Below are 15,712 nucleotides of genomic sequence, written 5' to 3'. Positions count from 1 at the left end.
AAAAAGAAGGGGCTGGAGAGATGGCTCAGCAGTTAAGAGCACTGGCTGCTCTTGCAAAGGACCAGGGTTCAGTTCCCAGCACCCACATGGCAGCTAACAACCATCCATAACTCCAGTTCCAGAGGACTGGATACCCTATTCTGTCCTCTGTGGACACTGCACAACACAGGTACACTTACATACATGCAGGCACAACATTCATACACATAAAATAAAAATAAATAAATCAGGGAGCTGGAGAGATGGTTCAGTGGTTAAGGACACTAGCTGCTCTTGCAGAGGACCCAGATTCGATTTTCACCTTTCACATGGTTCATAACTCCAGGTCCAGGGGAATCCAACTCCCTCTTCTGACCTCCACAGGCACTGCATGACTTGGGTGTACTTACATACATGCAGGCAATACACTCATACACATAAAATAAAAAATAATAAAATACTATTTTAAAAATTTTAAGGTGCTGGAGAGATGGCTCAGTGGTTAAGAGCACTGACTGCTCTTGCAGAGGACCCGGGTTCGATTCCCAGCACCCACCTGCCAGCTAACAAAGGTGGATAACTCCAGTTCCAGGAAATCCGGACACCCTCTTCTGACTTCTGTGTGCATTGCATGAGAGGGTGCACTTACCTACATACAGGCAATACACTGACACACATAAAATAAAAATAATAAATAAAAAATGTTTTAAAGGGTTGTGGCAAGGTCCACGGGGGCAGGCATGGGGAGTGGAGGTGAAGAGGTGACATGGGAATGTGTCAAAGGCTTAAGGAGGTACTGGCGGAAGGACAGCAAACAGTTGTCTACTAAAGAAAGAAGGTCTTCTCCACTAAGATGCCCCTTCCCCATCCCTGAGCTCTTGGGAGCTGTCCCCAGCCTGAGTGGGGATTCCCAGAACACCAGCAGGCCTCAACTCACACTGCACGTCCACGCGGATGGACTTGATGGCCGGTACGCCCACTCCGTTCTCCGCTTTGCAGTAATAGCGACCACCCTGTGTGCGTGCAATGCGCTCAATACGCAGCGTTTCATTGAACACCGATGTCTCCTGGAACTTGTCAGATGCGCTCCCTGCAGTCTTGGTCCACCGCACCTGGGTGGACAGTCACTGCACTGAGGTGTGGCCGAGGGCTGAAGTTCCTGCACAGGTGTCCCCTGCCCACCCCAGTTTCTGCGGCGCATGAAGGGCAGACCCAGACCTGACCTAAACACGCGGCAGGAGGGCACAGATGACCCAGGATGCCACAGCGTGATGATCCACAGGGGGAGGCCAGGGTCAGAGGCAGGAGGAGGCTGTAAGTCAGGGGCCCCTGCAGGGCTGTGGATTGCAGACTTGAGCTAACCTTTTCTTCTTTTCTTTCTGGGCTGGTTGGTGGAAGGACTGGATGAGTACATTCTCAGTACCCAGGACAATGAGAGCTGAATCAACCGTACATCATTCCACTTAGGAGCTTAGTGACCTCTGGGGTTATTCAGCCCGCCATCTCAGATGCCCCGAATGTGAAAGGGATCAACAGGAAGCCAGTTTCAAAGATGGCCTCCTGGTGGTCTTCACTCTCTTCTGCAGGCCCAGACCATTCTGTTCTAAGCAGGGTCTGTGTCACCAATAGGATAAGACAGGAGAGAGACTAGGATGTAAAACTGATTTCCACCTTGGCCTCACTGGATCTGGAGAAAGCTCATTCTCCTGTCCTGAGCAGTCTTGTGGAGAGGTGAACTCAATATCAGCCCCTGCCCTCTCTTGGAAGAGAATTCTCTAGCCCTAGCCATCCTTAGATGACTGACATCCAGCTGCAGTCTTGTGAGCGACCCTGAGTCAGAATCAGCCAGCTAAGCTGCTCCTGGATTCCTGCCACAGGCTCTGAGAGACAGGAAATATTTGTCATGCTTTCAAGCCCCTGAGTTTTGGAGTGTTTGTTAATCAACAATAACTAATACAGCATAATGCCCACTTTGCAAAGTTATGGGGCTTAGGAAGTAAAGCACCTCATTGTGGTGCCTGGAAAACATTAGTCACTCAACAAATTCTATTATTAATATTGCCCTAGATAATGGAGGGAAAAATCAATGATCACCTGAGCTATCTACTACTCAAAGTACTAGAGGTTAAAGAAAACCTGATGAAGGCCAGGTGTAGCACAAGCCTTTAATCCCAGTGATGGGAGATGGAGGCAGGCAGATCTCTGTGAGTTCAAGACCAGCCTTGTCTGCATAGGAAACCTGATCCTGGGGCTATAGAAATGTGTCAGAGGTTAAGAGCACTGGATGGTATTGCAAAGGGCCTGGGTTCAGTTCCCAGCACCCACATGCCAGCTGGGCATTGTTAGTAACTCTGGTTCCAGGGTCTCTGACACCTTCTGGCCCCCAAAGGTACTGAGTATAAGTGGCACACATACATACACACAGGCATACGCTCATACACATAAAATGGATTGATGAGGGGAAATGGGTGGTGAACTTCAGTCTTGAATCTGGAGAAGACTGCTTATTATGAGACATGACAAGACCCCCAATCATGGAGTATATGTCAGGCCATAATCCACAGAAGCAAGGCTGGGGAGAAGTGGGTAAAAGGGCAACCCTTCTTACCTACATGGAGAAGCACTTCTTCGTCCTACCCTCAACACCCAGTCCTAGAGGTTATATAACTTAGGGAAAGCTAGAAGCATAATTAGGAGAGATGAAACAATTTTTTGCACTTAATGTCTTATGGTTTTATAAACACACAACTTGAGACTTGGTTTTCTTTATCCATCCCTGCCTTTCTTCAATTCTTCAAAATTCTCTGCGTTTGTCTCTTTAGTTATTGCCTCCTGTCTGTCTTCTCCATTTACCCCTTCAATATTTAAATTTACGTTGTAGCGTCTCGTCTTTCCCTCTATGTCTTTCAACTTATTTTTATATTTCCTTTTCTTTTCTTTTTCCTCTTTTTTGGGACAGAGTCTCAAATATCCCAAGCTAGCATCAAATGCACCTAAGAACGACTTTAAACTCCTGATTCTCCTGCCTCCACCTCCCAAGTGGCTGGGATTATAGGTGTACTTGGTTTATGCAGTGCTGGGACTTGAACCCAGGACTTCAGGCATGCTAAGGAAGCATTCTACCAGTGGAACCACAACCCCAGTCCCTCTTTTTCATGTTTTCTACTGCTTCCACAGACTCATTGCTAATTTCTTTGATCTATCACCCAACTCACTAATTTTCTCTTTGGCTATCTCTGGAGGTATTAAGGCCATTTCGTTTTTACAACATTGCATTGTTGTTATTTCTAGGATTTCTTTTTGCTTTTTCCCATATCTAGTTGACCATATTTTATTATCTTCTATCTCCAGTATTTCAAGCATATTTATTTTGAAGCTTTCTTTGGGGTGCTCTGTTTCTTCTAGTGTTCGGCTAGCACTTGTTCAAAGAGTTGAGTCTATGATGTAAAATGTGTTTTACATTTTATGGTATAAATTTGTGCTTAGTGGGATTATCTTCCATAGAAGTTACTTGGGCCCCTGCAGACCTGTCTGGGGTAGAGTTTCACAGTTGTCTATGACCAAGCTAATGGGTTCATAGGGTCCAACAAGTTTTTGCTAGCTTTTCAGCTTAGAATTTTCTTGCCACTTGGGTTGCAAGACACAGACAGACTCAGGGTTCTCCTTTCTCTGTTGGTACTAACACCCTGAAGCACAAAGCCTGTTGCCTGCTGTGACACTGAGCTGCAGTAATAGAGATTCTTTGGTCCCCATTCATGGGTGGAAGCTCTTGTTGTGCCTCCAGCTTCAGTCTAGTTCTAGCTCTTAGTTGTTTGGTTATACAATTGTAGTCTGTTGTTTGGATATACAATGTCCCCTGAAGGCTCATGTGTTCAAGACTTTGTTGCTAGCCAGCAGGTTTTAGGGATGGGGGTGGATTAATTCATTGATGGGTTCAGGTTTTGTGGGGAATAGTGGAAACTAGGAGACAGAACTAGTTTGAAGAAGTTTGCCAATGGGGATTATATCTTGCCCCAATATATTATGAGTCTCCCATGAGCTTTCTTGTAGATGACACCTAATAGCTTTTAAACTGTCCCCAGGGGCTAGAGAAATGGTTCCACAGTTAAGAACACTGGCTGCTCTTGTAAACGACCTGGGTTCAGTTCCCAGCATATACACGGCAGTTCACAACTGTCCATAACTCCAGTTCCATGGGATCCGACGCCATCTTCTGGCCTCTGTGGGCATTGCATGCATGAAGTGCACTTATATCCATGCAGGCAAAACATTTATACACATAAAATATAAATAATAAATAAACAATAATAAATAAATAAATAAATAATAGACAACTGTTCCCAGCAATGCTCCACTCCTTGTCCTCCAAGGGACAATGCTTTTCTCTGTTTCTTCCATGTTCCAAGGGAAGTGGTTTTTCCCTCTCTCCCGACCCTGCTCTCAGGGGAAGACCCCTTTTATATCCCAATAATTAGATGTGAGATTAATTATTCCTGGGAGAATGAAACAAAAGCACAAAGACCATAAGTCATTCTCTTAGATTTACAGAGCCCAGAACATTCCAGTGGCCTACAGAGAGCAGCAGTTTGTGTGTCACAAAGGCAGAACACCCAGAGTCTGTGACCATTTTGGGACCTCAAACTACTTTGCATCCCCCTCCCCTGCACCTCCTCCACAGCTCCCTGTAAGCCTGGCACCTACAACCTCTAGGCAGAAGGTCTTTGTTGGTGACAGTCACTTTTGCTTTTTTTGTGTGTGCTTTTTTTTTTTTTTTTCTTTTTCTTTTGAAACAGGGTCTCATGTTTCCTAGGCTGGCCTTGAACTTGTTATGTTGATGAAGATGACTGTGGACTTCTGGTCCTCCTGTCTTTATCTCCCAAATCCTGGGATTATCGGTGTGACCACCATACCTGGCTTTTGAAGTGCTGGGGATCAAACCCAGGGCTTTGCACATGCTAGGCAAGCCCTCTACCTACTGAGCTGCATTCCATTCCTCCATCATTTTTGCTTACTAGCTTTCTAAATCACTCTTTTTAATGAATATTTTATTTATTATTTATTTTTAATTTTATTTTTTATTTTTATTTTATGTGTATGCATGCATTGCCTGCATGTAGGTGAGTGCACCCATGTTATGCCATCTCTCCAGCCCCGCAGTCTTTGACAGTTGTTATCTGCCATGTGGGTGCTGGGATTCGAACCCGGGTCTTCTGCAAGAACAACCAGTGTTCTTAACTGCTGAGCCATCTCTCCAGCCCCTTATTTATTATTTTTATTTTGTATGTATGAATGTATTATGTGTATGTATTAAGAGCACCCATGTCATGCAATGCCCACAGAGGTCAGCAGAAGGCTCCAGATTTCCCTAGAACTGGCGTTACAAAGGGTTGTTACCTACCATGTGGGTGCTGGGAATTGAAGCCAGGTCCTCTGCAAGAACAGCCAGTCCTCCTAACCGCTGAACCGTCTCTCCAGCCCTCTAAATCACTTTTTCCTTGTTCAGCAACTTGTGCTCAAGTTAGTGGCCTGTTTGAATGGCTGCAATGAACTTGGGTTTGTGAGTACCCCCTCAGGGCAGATTCCCTCTGCATTTTGGACCCCAGCATGTCCACTCTTTTGCTTCTTATTTGAAGCAAGGAACTTCATGTCCAATCAGTCCTCTATCCTAGTGTGAGACCCTAGTGTGAGCCTTGAGGCCCGTCTATCCCTTGCTCCCCTGCTGGCCTGGGTATTCTGTGACAATGGAAACTCAAGCTGCATCCTCCACAGCCCTTGTGTTTAGAACTTGACAGGTTCTAAACAAGCAGGAGAGATACAGGATGGCATCTGGGGAGAGGGATGCAGCAGTGGCAGGAGCAGGAGGAATAGGCTGTGCCGGGGGAAAGATGGGAGGTATGTGTGACTGGGACACAGGTGTGCAAAGGATGTCAGGGGCAGGAGGGCTGGGATGTAGAAAGTCTGTTCTACTTGGGCAAGCCCTGGGGGAACCTAGCTGAATAATGGGGAGCCACTGATTGTGCTGAGCAGGAGAGTGAGTTCATGGAGGAGATTTGGAGATGGTCATCTAATAGAATGCAGGAATGAGGGTGGAAGGGGCCAAGGGGAGAGCCAGAGAAGTCCATTTCAGGTCTACTGCAGTGGTCCAGGGCAGGACTAAAGATCTGAGCTACAGGGGTGATGAGGAGGCGATCCATGTAAGAGACAAAAATCAAAGTCAGGCATGGTGGTGCATGCCTTTAATCCCAGCACTCAAGGCAGATCTCTATGAGCTTGAGGTCAGTCTAGTCTACATAGAAAGTTCCAGGTCAGGTAGAGCTATAGGGAGACCCTGTCTCAAAAGAAACAAAAACAAAACAACACCAACAAACAGTCAAAGGGTTAGAGTCTGACCAGGTGTCGGAGAAGACATGGGACAGAGTCAAATATGAGCCCAGAGCGTGTGAGCCTGTCAGACAGGGTGAACAATAAAGTCACTGACAAAGACCGGAAGACCGAGGCTGGGGCTGTGGCTCAGCCTGTAGAGGGCTTGCCAAGCATGTAGGAAGTCCTGCGTTCCATCCCCAGCACCACATAAACCAAGTAAGATCCCTCACTGCGATCCCAGCACTAGAGAAGTAGAAGCAAGATGAGAAATTCCAGGTTATCTTCAGCTATGTGGCGAGTTCGAGGCCAGCCTGGCTGGGCTACATGAGCAAAAGGAAAGAAAACAGGAAGCCAGGTGTGTTCACAGCCACAGCCACCAGTGGGCATTCACGGCACACACCCAAACACAGCCGGCCAGGGTGACCTTAGGAACAGACTGCCCAGCTGCCTTACTCACCACATCTCCACTGTGGTCGTCATATGTGACGTAAACACCAAAATGCAGCCTCACTGTTATTCAGTGCTAAACAAACCTTTGAGACGGAGCAGGTTTCAGACAGAAAGAATCTTTAGGGGTTTCTTTTTGTGTCTCCTTATCTCAAAGCCTGAGCTATAAAAGCCATCCTCATTCCCCTGAATTATCCAGAAATAAAGGATTCTGAATTTCAATGTCCTTCCTAGAATCCAATTGTCACCTCAGCTGCTGCTAGTAAAGTATTGAAGGTCACAGCGGCTGGTCAGCCAGGTCCTCCAGCCTTCCAGCCCACCTCCTCCCATCCACCCTCAGCAATAAACCAGGCAGCGCTTCCTTCCTGAACCCAGGCACTTGATCTGAGACAATCTCATCAGTTATTTCCAGACACTTGTCTTCTGTCCTCTTCTAATTGCTTTGTGTCTTTGAACCTCCAGAGTGTACCTCTCGCCTGCCAGAAGCCTCCTGAAGTGATTGTTTCCTGTGCCCCTTGTCTCTCCTGCAGTCCTAACCCAAAGATGGATGCTCTGGGGGCCAGTGTACCAAGCTATAGAGGACACAGCTTCTAGATTCAAATTCTGTTCCCACTCCCACAAATGCCTAGCCTCCCTGAGCCTCACTTTTCTTAGCTGCAAAATGGGGCTTTTGCAGGAGTCAGGAAAAAAAACAAAACAAAACAAACAAACAAACAAAAAACAGGGAAGGGGCCCTGCATGTGTCTGGCACATGATCTGCCCTCCAGCACTGGCTGAGGGTGTGTGCAAGGAAGTGCATGCTCTGCAGAGATGAGGGATGGGGTGGAACTCAACAAGTGACACTCCATTTTTCCTCTCAGTCATCAGTGTTTTCGGGTGATGGAACCCACAGCCTCCAGCCCTTCCCCACAGAGTTAATTTCCGAGCTAGTCCCCCAACCCCAGCCCTACCTGTTGCGTAATGTTTGTTTGTCCTGTGGAGTTGTAGTCCCCGGCTTCGGCTGCCTCACAAACTCTAATGTCGGGCAGTGGGATGTGGACAGGATGGGACTTAGCAGGGCCAAGGCCAGGCTCACCTGGGGTCGAGGGTGCCCAGTGACCAGGCACTGCAGCACCAGGGTGTCGCCCTCCCGGATGGTGTAGACCCGCTCACTGATGTTATCCTCTTTCACCACACAGGCCTGGCCCGCATGCACAATCTGAGCCTGGGCTGGAGCTGAGGAGAGAGGACAGAAGAGGTTAGTTAGGGAAGCTGCTCGGAGCGAAGAGGCTGGGGCTGCCTCTGAATGTGTGTGGGAGAGGCTAGCCCCTCCCAGGCTATTCCTTGGAGGCCTGACCTCACTGGGTCAACCAAGAGGCCTGAGGACTTGGGAAAGAGGTGGTTTTGCACCCTTTCCCATTCCCCATGGGCTATCTGTGCTCTTCAGTGAGGAGACTCTACAGACTGACTGATGCTCCATTAGCTTCTTAGCTTTACTGTCTTGGCAATCCTCAGTCTTGGGTGTTGCACCCAGACCTGGAGTATGACAGGTGTACCCATCCCCCTCTGCAGTGCTCACCTTGCCGGAGACTGCTCCCAGCAAAAGGAGCTGCCTTGGTCAGAAGGGCCTAAGATGATCTGTTACACACACACACACACACACACACACACACACACACACACACTGCTGCTCAGGCTCTAGAACTCCTCCTGAAGGCAGACTGAAGCTAAGGTCCCTGAACCCCATCTTTGCTTAGCAGCTTCTCTTAGTTTCTCTTTTTTTTAAATTTACATACTTTTATGTGTATGAGTGTTTTGCCTGTGTGCGTGTAAGTGCACCCATGTCATGCAATGCCTGTGGAGGCCAGAAGAGGGCATTGGATTCCCCTGGAACTAGAGTGATGGGCAGTTGTTAGCTGCCATGTGGGTGGTGGGAATCGAACCTGGGTCTTCTGCAAGAGCAGCCAGTGCTTTCAACCACTGTGCCGTCTCTCCAGACCCACTCAATGTCTCTTGAGAGCACTCACCCAGAAAATCATGTTTCTACACCACACCCACCCACCCCAACCCACTCAAGTCTCTATTTTTATTTATTTGCTTATTTATTATTTTTCATATGTATGTGTGAGTGGTATTCACACATGTGTGTGGTATGTATGTGTGGCAGGTGCATGTGAACATGTGCACATGAGTGTGGGGGCATGAAGTTGGCTTTGGGTGTCTTCCTCAATCACTCTCCACTTTGTTCATGAGGCAGCGTCTCTCAGTGGCTCATATGACCTGTCCATCCAGCTTGTTCCAGGGATCCATCTCCTACCTTCTGAACAACCACTGGAATTAATGGTGGGCTGCCACACCTGCCCGGCCTTTATGTGGGTTCCGGGGAATCTAGATGCCAGTCCTCATGTGGCAAGCACTTTATCCACTGAGCCGTCTCCCACACTCCCTCAGCCTGCTTTTTGCTTTTTGTTTTTCCGAAGATAAGCCAGCACAGCTCTCTCTCTCAGCTTCTCCCAGGGCTGGCTCGTTTTATTCACACTGTTCCCAAGCTGTACATAGCTCCTTTTCCAAGGGACAGAGGTTTTCACAGTGGCTAGGTGCTCTTGAGGGGCTAAGGCTCCCTCCCTCCCTCCCAGTGTCCAGAGCCAGGGGTCCATGCCAATGATATAGCTAGAAGGGTACCGTGTCTAGCCCTAACTTCCTAACAGCAAACCACCCTCACCCACCAGTACTTGGGCTCTGGGAAGGAGGCAAGGCTCCCAACTTCACAGCTGCCTGCTTAGAGTTGGGAGTGCAAGTAACTGGAAGAGCAGATTCAGTGATGAGGAACACAGGGGAGACCTCCTCCAGGGAGCCTTCCAGGATGAACAGGCACACCCCCACCTCCTGTATTCAGTCAAGATGTGTAGACATGTGTCTGTCAAGTTCAAGACTGTGGTCCTTTGGCCTGACAATCTGTGAGACTCATCTTGGTCCCTACACAAGGCCCAGTACAATGGTCACTCGGCCTATGTTAAGAAGGGAATATACAAAGATATTACTGGGGAGAGGTTACTGAGGGTGGCTCTGGGAGGTTCCAGGAAAAAGCAGGGGGACCCAGAAGGCTCCATAGAAGAGACAGTGTTTACCCCACACATCAAGACACAGGTAGGTCCCGTGCTAGTGGCTAAGGCTGAGTCCCACATCATATGATACCTAAGGTAGGACAGCAGTGATCTCTGGGCCTTATTTCACCTGTTTCTGAAACGGGGAAGCAATCCACCCCTAGAACTTACATCACTGAAGGTGTTAATACAATGAATGAAAAACAGAAGTGCCATGTGTTCTAAAGACTGTCACACTGATAGAACAAACAAACTAACCAGAGAACCAACTCCAGAGATAACCAGGCAATGGGGCAAGAGACTGTTTGTTTGAGACAGTCTCACCAAGCTCAGACTGACCTCTCACTTGCTTTATAGCTGAGGATGAACCTGAACCCCTGATCTTCCTGCTTCCACTCCCTCTCCCTGAAGTGCTTAGGATGACAGGCATGCACCATAGAGGCTAGCTAGGCTAAGAAACTTGTGGGGCAGCCACTAGGCATGACACTGGTCACACTAACCATGCAAATGTCTGCAAACAGAGTCCAGGTGACCATCCTGCTTGCATGGCTGTCACAAAGGACTGAATCTAGGTTGAGTAGACAAGAGACAAGCTGTGTGTCACTGGGCAACTCAAGTCACCTCTCTGAGCCTGTTTTCCTACCTCTATGAAGGAAGTAGATTGATAATCCTCCCTCTGTGAAAGAAGTGGATTGATGATCGATACACTTGCCATTAATCTTGTAATCAGTGCACGGTGCCTATATAAGATGCACACCAGACTCCAGGGACCGTGCCTGTCACTGTCATCGTTCTATGAAAATGCATGAACATCACCATACAGGAAGAGATAGGCATCTGTGGTCCAGGTCCCCAGGAAAACTCATCAAACAACAAGCTACCAAGAGATGCTGTGCATGCTGGTTGCTGATAAGAACAGGAGGCCACATGAATGTCTGCAGGAAGCCTGGGGTGCCTCTCAACAAGGAAGACATCGGTTGAACAGGCATCAATGGAAGATAAGCTATAATCTTGGATGCTGCAGCTTGCCCACAGCAAGGCGGGTGTTGTAAAGACAGAAGCTTTGGTGACTGATAAGGGATGATGAAAAAGAGTGAGAAAGCTGCACACACTCAGGGTACAGCCAGCCTGGGCCAGAGTGTGGGGGACCTGGCCAGCAGACACAGGGCCTGTTGCTTCCTCACTGGCAGTGAGCCAGGAATGGCCATCATGGATGACAGCATTAAGATTATCCAACACCCTTTGGCGACATTAGCTATTAAGACTACCTGACTCCAATGTGATAGCTCACACTGGAAGAGAGCTGGAGCCATACCTATTAAAGCTAAACTTGAGTGTCCCGTGATGATGTCGTTTCCCTCTTAGGGCCATAAGCAAAAGAAATAAGTGCCTATGACAATCAGACAACAGGTTCATGAATCTTCCAAGGGGCTGGAGAGAGATGCCTCAATGGTTAAGAGCAAGTATGTTTTCAAAGGACCCAAGTTCAGTTCCTACCCCCCACATTGGGCAGCTCACAACCACCTATAACTCCAACTCCAGGGGCATCTGTCAGCTCTGGTTTCTCAGGCACCTGCACACACATATGTATATCCACACAGATACACACACACATAATTCAAAATAAAATAAATCTTTTTAAAAAAGAATCTTCTCAGAGGCTGGAGAGATGCCTCAGCAGTTGAGAGCACTGGCTGTTCTTGCAGAGGACCTGAGTTCGATTTGTAGCACCCACATGGTGGCTAACACCCATCTGTAACTCCAGTTTAAGATACTCTGATGCCCTCTTCTGGCAACTGTGGGCATAGCATGCATGAGGTACACTTACATACATGCAGGCAAAACACTCATACACATAAAGTAAAATTTTAAAAAGAATATTCTGAGTGAATTTCCTTCTAATAAGCCAAAAGCCAGGAAGAAAGAAGAGTGGCACAGGTGAGCTGAATTTAGTGGCATGCACTTGTAATCCTAGCACCAGGGAGGTAGAGGCAGGAGGATTGCTTCAAGTTCCCAGCCAACCTGGTCTACCCAGTAAATTCCAGGCCAGGCAGGGTTATACAGTGAGCTCCTGACTCAAAAAAATAAACCATTAAAAGGAGTAACATGGATGTGGAAATGCTGGTCTTTCTGTGTGTGTGTGTGTGTGTGTGTGTGTGTGTGTGTGTGTGTGTACACATGTGCCACAGTGCATGTATGGAGGTCAGAGGACCGCTCCAGGTGTTAGTCTTCTCCTTCAAGCTTTTTTGAGACAGGGTCTCTCTATTCACCGCTACATACCCCAGGCTAGCTAGCAACCCAACTTCTGGTGATTCCATCTCTGCCTCCCTTCTCCCAGCTGCGCATGCTGGGATTACAGACTCTCATTACCCCATCCAACTTTTACATGGGTTCTGAAGACCCAACCCAAGTCATCAGGCTTGTGCAGTGCTTTACCCACTGAGCCATGTCCCCAGCCCACGCTGGTATCTTTATACGGTGACGCATCACCCATAAGTGAAGAAAATGAACTGTGGTTAGGCTGACACGGCCGAACCTCCCAGGCACAATTTGACAGGACCCAGACACAAAAGCGTCTATAATGTATGATTTCATTTATTCAAAATTCAAAACTGCAAAAGCTAATCTTGTAGTGACAGAGGCTTGGCAGTGACTGCCTTGGGTAGGACAGGGTATTATTAACTGGGAAGGGAATACCAGAGCATCCAGGGAGAAGGTGGGACAGAAGGCATCTTAATCTGAATTGTGGTTACACAGTGGCTGGATTCACATGTAAAAATAAATCCAGGAATTTGCTTAGGCATTTCTCCCTATCCGGTACGATTTCCCCTGGCCAGACTCCTGTGTTAGAGGCTTGGTTCCCAGCTGGTGGGGAGAGGTGATTGGATTGTAAGGGTGCCAACTTCATCAATGCAAGTACCGTTGATAAAGGAGACTGGGGATGTAGCTCAATTTGTAGGCTGCTCACCTAGCATGCTTGAAGCTCTGGATTTGATACCCAGCACTGCATAAAACCAGGCATGATGGCACATGCTTGTAATTCCAGCACTTAGAAAGAAGCAGGAGGATCAGAAGTTCAAGGTTATCCTTGACTACACAGGGAGTTTAGGCCATCTCGGGCTACCTGAGACCCTGTCTGAAAATGGGGGATAGCGGTAGACTTGGGGACATAACTCAGTAAAGTGCTTGCTTTGCAAGCATGAGGCTTTGAGTTCAATTCCTATATTTAAAAAAAAAAATCTGGGTATGGTGGTGTACACTTGTAATCTGGGCACCGGGGAAGAAAAGACAGGTAGTGGATTCCTGCATCTGCCTAAACATCCAGCCTAACCTAGAGTTCCAGGCCAGTAAGAGACCCTGTTTCAAAATAAAAATGGACAGCATCTAAGGAACCGCATCTGAAGTGGTCTCTGGCCACCATGCACACACACACACACACACACACACACACACACACACACACGCACACACACACACATCCGGCCACAGACTGAACCATTTGAAACTATGAGCCAAAACAAACCTTCCCTCCTTTCAACTGATTTTGTCTTATATTTTTGCCACACTGATACAAAATGACTAGCGCACTAAGCTATACTTCAGTTAATAATAATAAAGACATACACCTGTCTCTGCTGGCATTAGTCATTAGTGATTATCCCAGAGTATCCTCCAGGCATTGAAATCAGCACCTGTGCACCATGGCGGGCAGAGAGACATTCTTGCAACTTACCAGGCATCTCAGAGAGTTACAAGGTTGGCAAGACTCCACCTCAAGGTTATAGAAACGGTCACTATTGCTGGGGAATGGAGACTCTTCAGTGGAGCTGCCTGTGTGTTATGCACAGAACTCCAGGGATGCAGTTGCCTTTGAGTCACTTGTTGTCCTATTAGTAACCACCCAAAACTCACTGTTTCACTGAGCTAGATGGGGTGGTTTCTTTGATCTGCCCATGGGTGTCCTATCTGGGTGAATAGATGTGTATTCATGTCTCCCCAGGAAAGGTATCACAAGAGTTCATTGTGGTCCAGGCCTAAGTTCTATTTCTGGACCACACACCTAGTTTCCCCTCACCTTGGCATGTTGATTTGTGCATTGCATCCTCCCACCCCCACCCCCGCCATCACTACCATGGCCAGCCTCCCCTCTGCTTGCTCCTGGCATAGCTGAAATTCTGTTTCTGGCCCCGAATCCCACTTCTCCCCAGCCTCCCAGCTCTGCAAACCCTGGGAACACTAGCAACAGCATCTGTTTCAAAAGGCCACCAAGCCAGGGCTTGTGTCATATGCACTGTGACATAATCCCTTCTTCCATCTGCCCAACAACCAAGGCTCACAGCGGGTATGGTGCTGGGTGCTGGAAAGACTATCACCAACAATAAACAGGACTGGCTTTCAAAAAGCATCCACAAGCAGGGAAGCAGAGAGGATCAGGGTGGCTTCAGAGAGAGCAGCTGAGACTCCAAAGCAGGGGGATGGGACAAAGAGCAGGAGGATGGTCTGTGCTAGAGAGAAAAAAGGAAAAGACTTTTGAAGTCCTGAGTCTAAAGCTAATGCCTGGCTCTGTTACCCACCCATTAGGTGACACTGCTCGTTTCCTAACCTTCCTGAGCCTCAGTCTCTTCACTTGTAAATGTAGAAAGGCATGCCTTCTCCCCAGGCTAGTGTGAAGGGTTTAAAGTAATATATGTAAAACATTGGTTCACAGCTCACAGGCGCTCACAACAAATGACAGCTACCAAGATGATGAAGCAGGAGTAAGAGGAGGGACAGAAGACTGTCCACTGTGGTCTCCTTCCATCCAAGAGCTATAAATGCACAACACAAATGTTGAACTGGAAGGGATGTTTCCTGAATATGTTAGAAATTCATGCTGAGGGTCGTACAGGGCTTCTGGAGGGAAAGAAGTGTGGTGGGGCCCTTCTGGGAGTGTACCTCACTTACAGTGCTTGGCAAGCCAAGGGAACCTTGATCGTCTCCTTTGTAAAATGCAGTAGTTGTGAGGAATTCATGACTAAACCCAAGTGAGTGTTTAAGACATTGGCCAAGGAACATGGAGAAGATGGTAAGAGAACTTGCTATGTTAGACCTGAGTTCAAATCCCCAGCACCCATATAAAAAGTCATACATTGGGTCTGAACAGATGGCTCGGTGGTTAAGAGCACTGGCTGCTCTTGCAAAGGACCCGGATTCAATTCCCAGCACCTACATGGTGGCTAACAACTGTCCGTAACTCCAGTTCCAGAAGAATTTGAAGCCCTCTTCTGTACTCTGTGAGCATTGCACAACAAGTGTGCACTTACATACATGCAGGCAATACACTCATACACATAAAAATAAATAAATAAAAATAATAAATAAAAAGCCATGTGCCTATAACCTCAGCACTGTGAGGAGGCAGAGATTGAAAGACTGCTGGGGCTTACCACCAGCCTAGCTCCAGGCTCAGAAACCCTGTCTCAATGGATAAGGTGAAGAATGACAGCAAGACACTTAACAGTCTCCTTTTCTGGCTCCCACAGCGCATGCACAGATGCACACCTGCACAAATGTGTGCCTATATCACATACATACATCACACTTACATATACACACGTACATATACATATGCATGCACACATATACATACACACAAATAAATAAAAAAAAATAAAACCATCTGGTGTACAGAAGCCACCTAAACTACCAGCAACTACTCTGAGCTCTCAGGCACCGGCCTCTCTGTGAGGCCCAGAGAAGGGAACACTGTGTCTGGGTTACTCTCTGAGATCATAGCAGGACTTGAACCCAGGCCTTCCCCTGCTAGCTTGGGGCTCTAGTTACTGTGCCATGAAACCCTC

General features: G+C 47.6%; 1 protein-coding gene across 1 annotated transcript in view; it reads right to left on the bottom strand.

Annotated features, from left to right (window-relative positions):
- The window catches only part of Mdga1 (MAM domain containing glycosylphosphatidylinositol anchor 1), a 64,670-nt gene that overhangs the window by 28,350 nt on the left and 20,608 nt on the right, over positions 1 to 15,712 (bottom strand). The window contains exons 2-3 of the mRNA XM_008840048.3: positions 7,865 to 8,004; positions 917 to 1,091 (exon numbers count right to left, since the gene is read on the bottom strand). Of these exons, the coding sequence (XP_008838270.1) occupies positions 917 to 1,091; positions 7,865 to 8,004 (315 nt within the window). The remainder of the gene's footprint in view (positions 1 to 916; positions 1,092 to 7,864; positions 8,005 to 15,712) is intronic.

Source organism: Nannospalax galili, unplaced genomic scaffold, assembly GCF_000622305.1.
Source record: "Nannospalax galili isolate Female #2095 unplaced genomic scaffold, S.galili_v1.0 scaffold538, whole genome shotgun sequence".
Taxonomy (NCBI): Eukaryota; Metazoa; Chordata; class Mammalia; order Rodentia; family Spalacidae; genus Nannospalax; species Nannospalax galili.
Note: the sequence above shows the minus strand (reverse complement) of the source record. Positions and strands in the feature narration are given on the sequence as shown.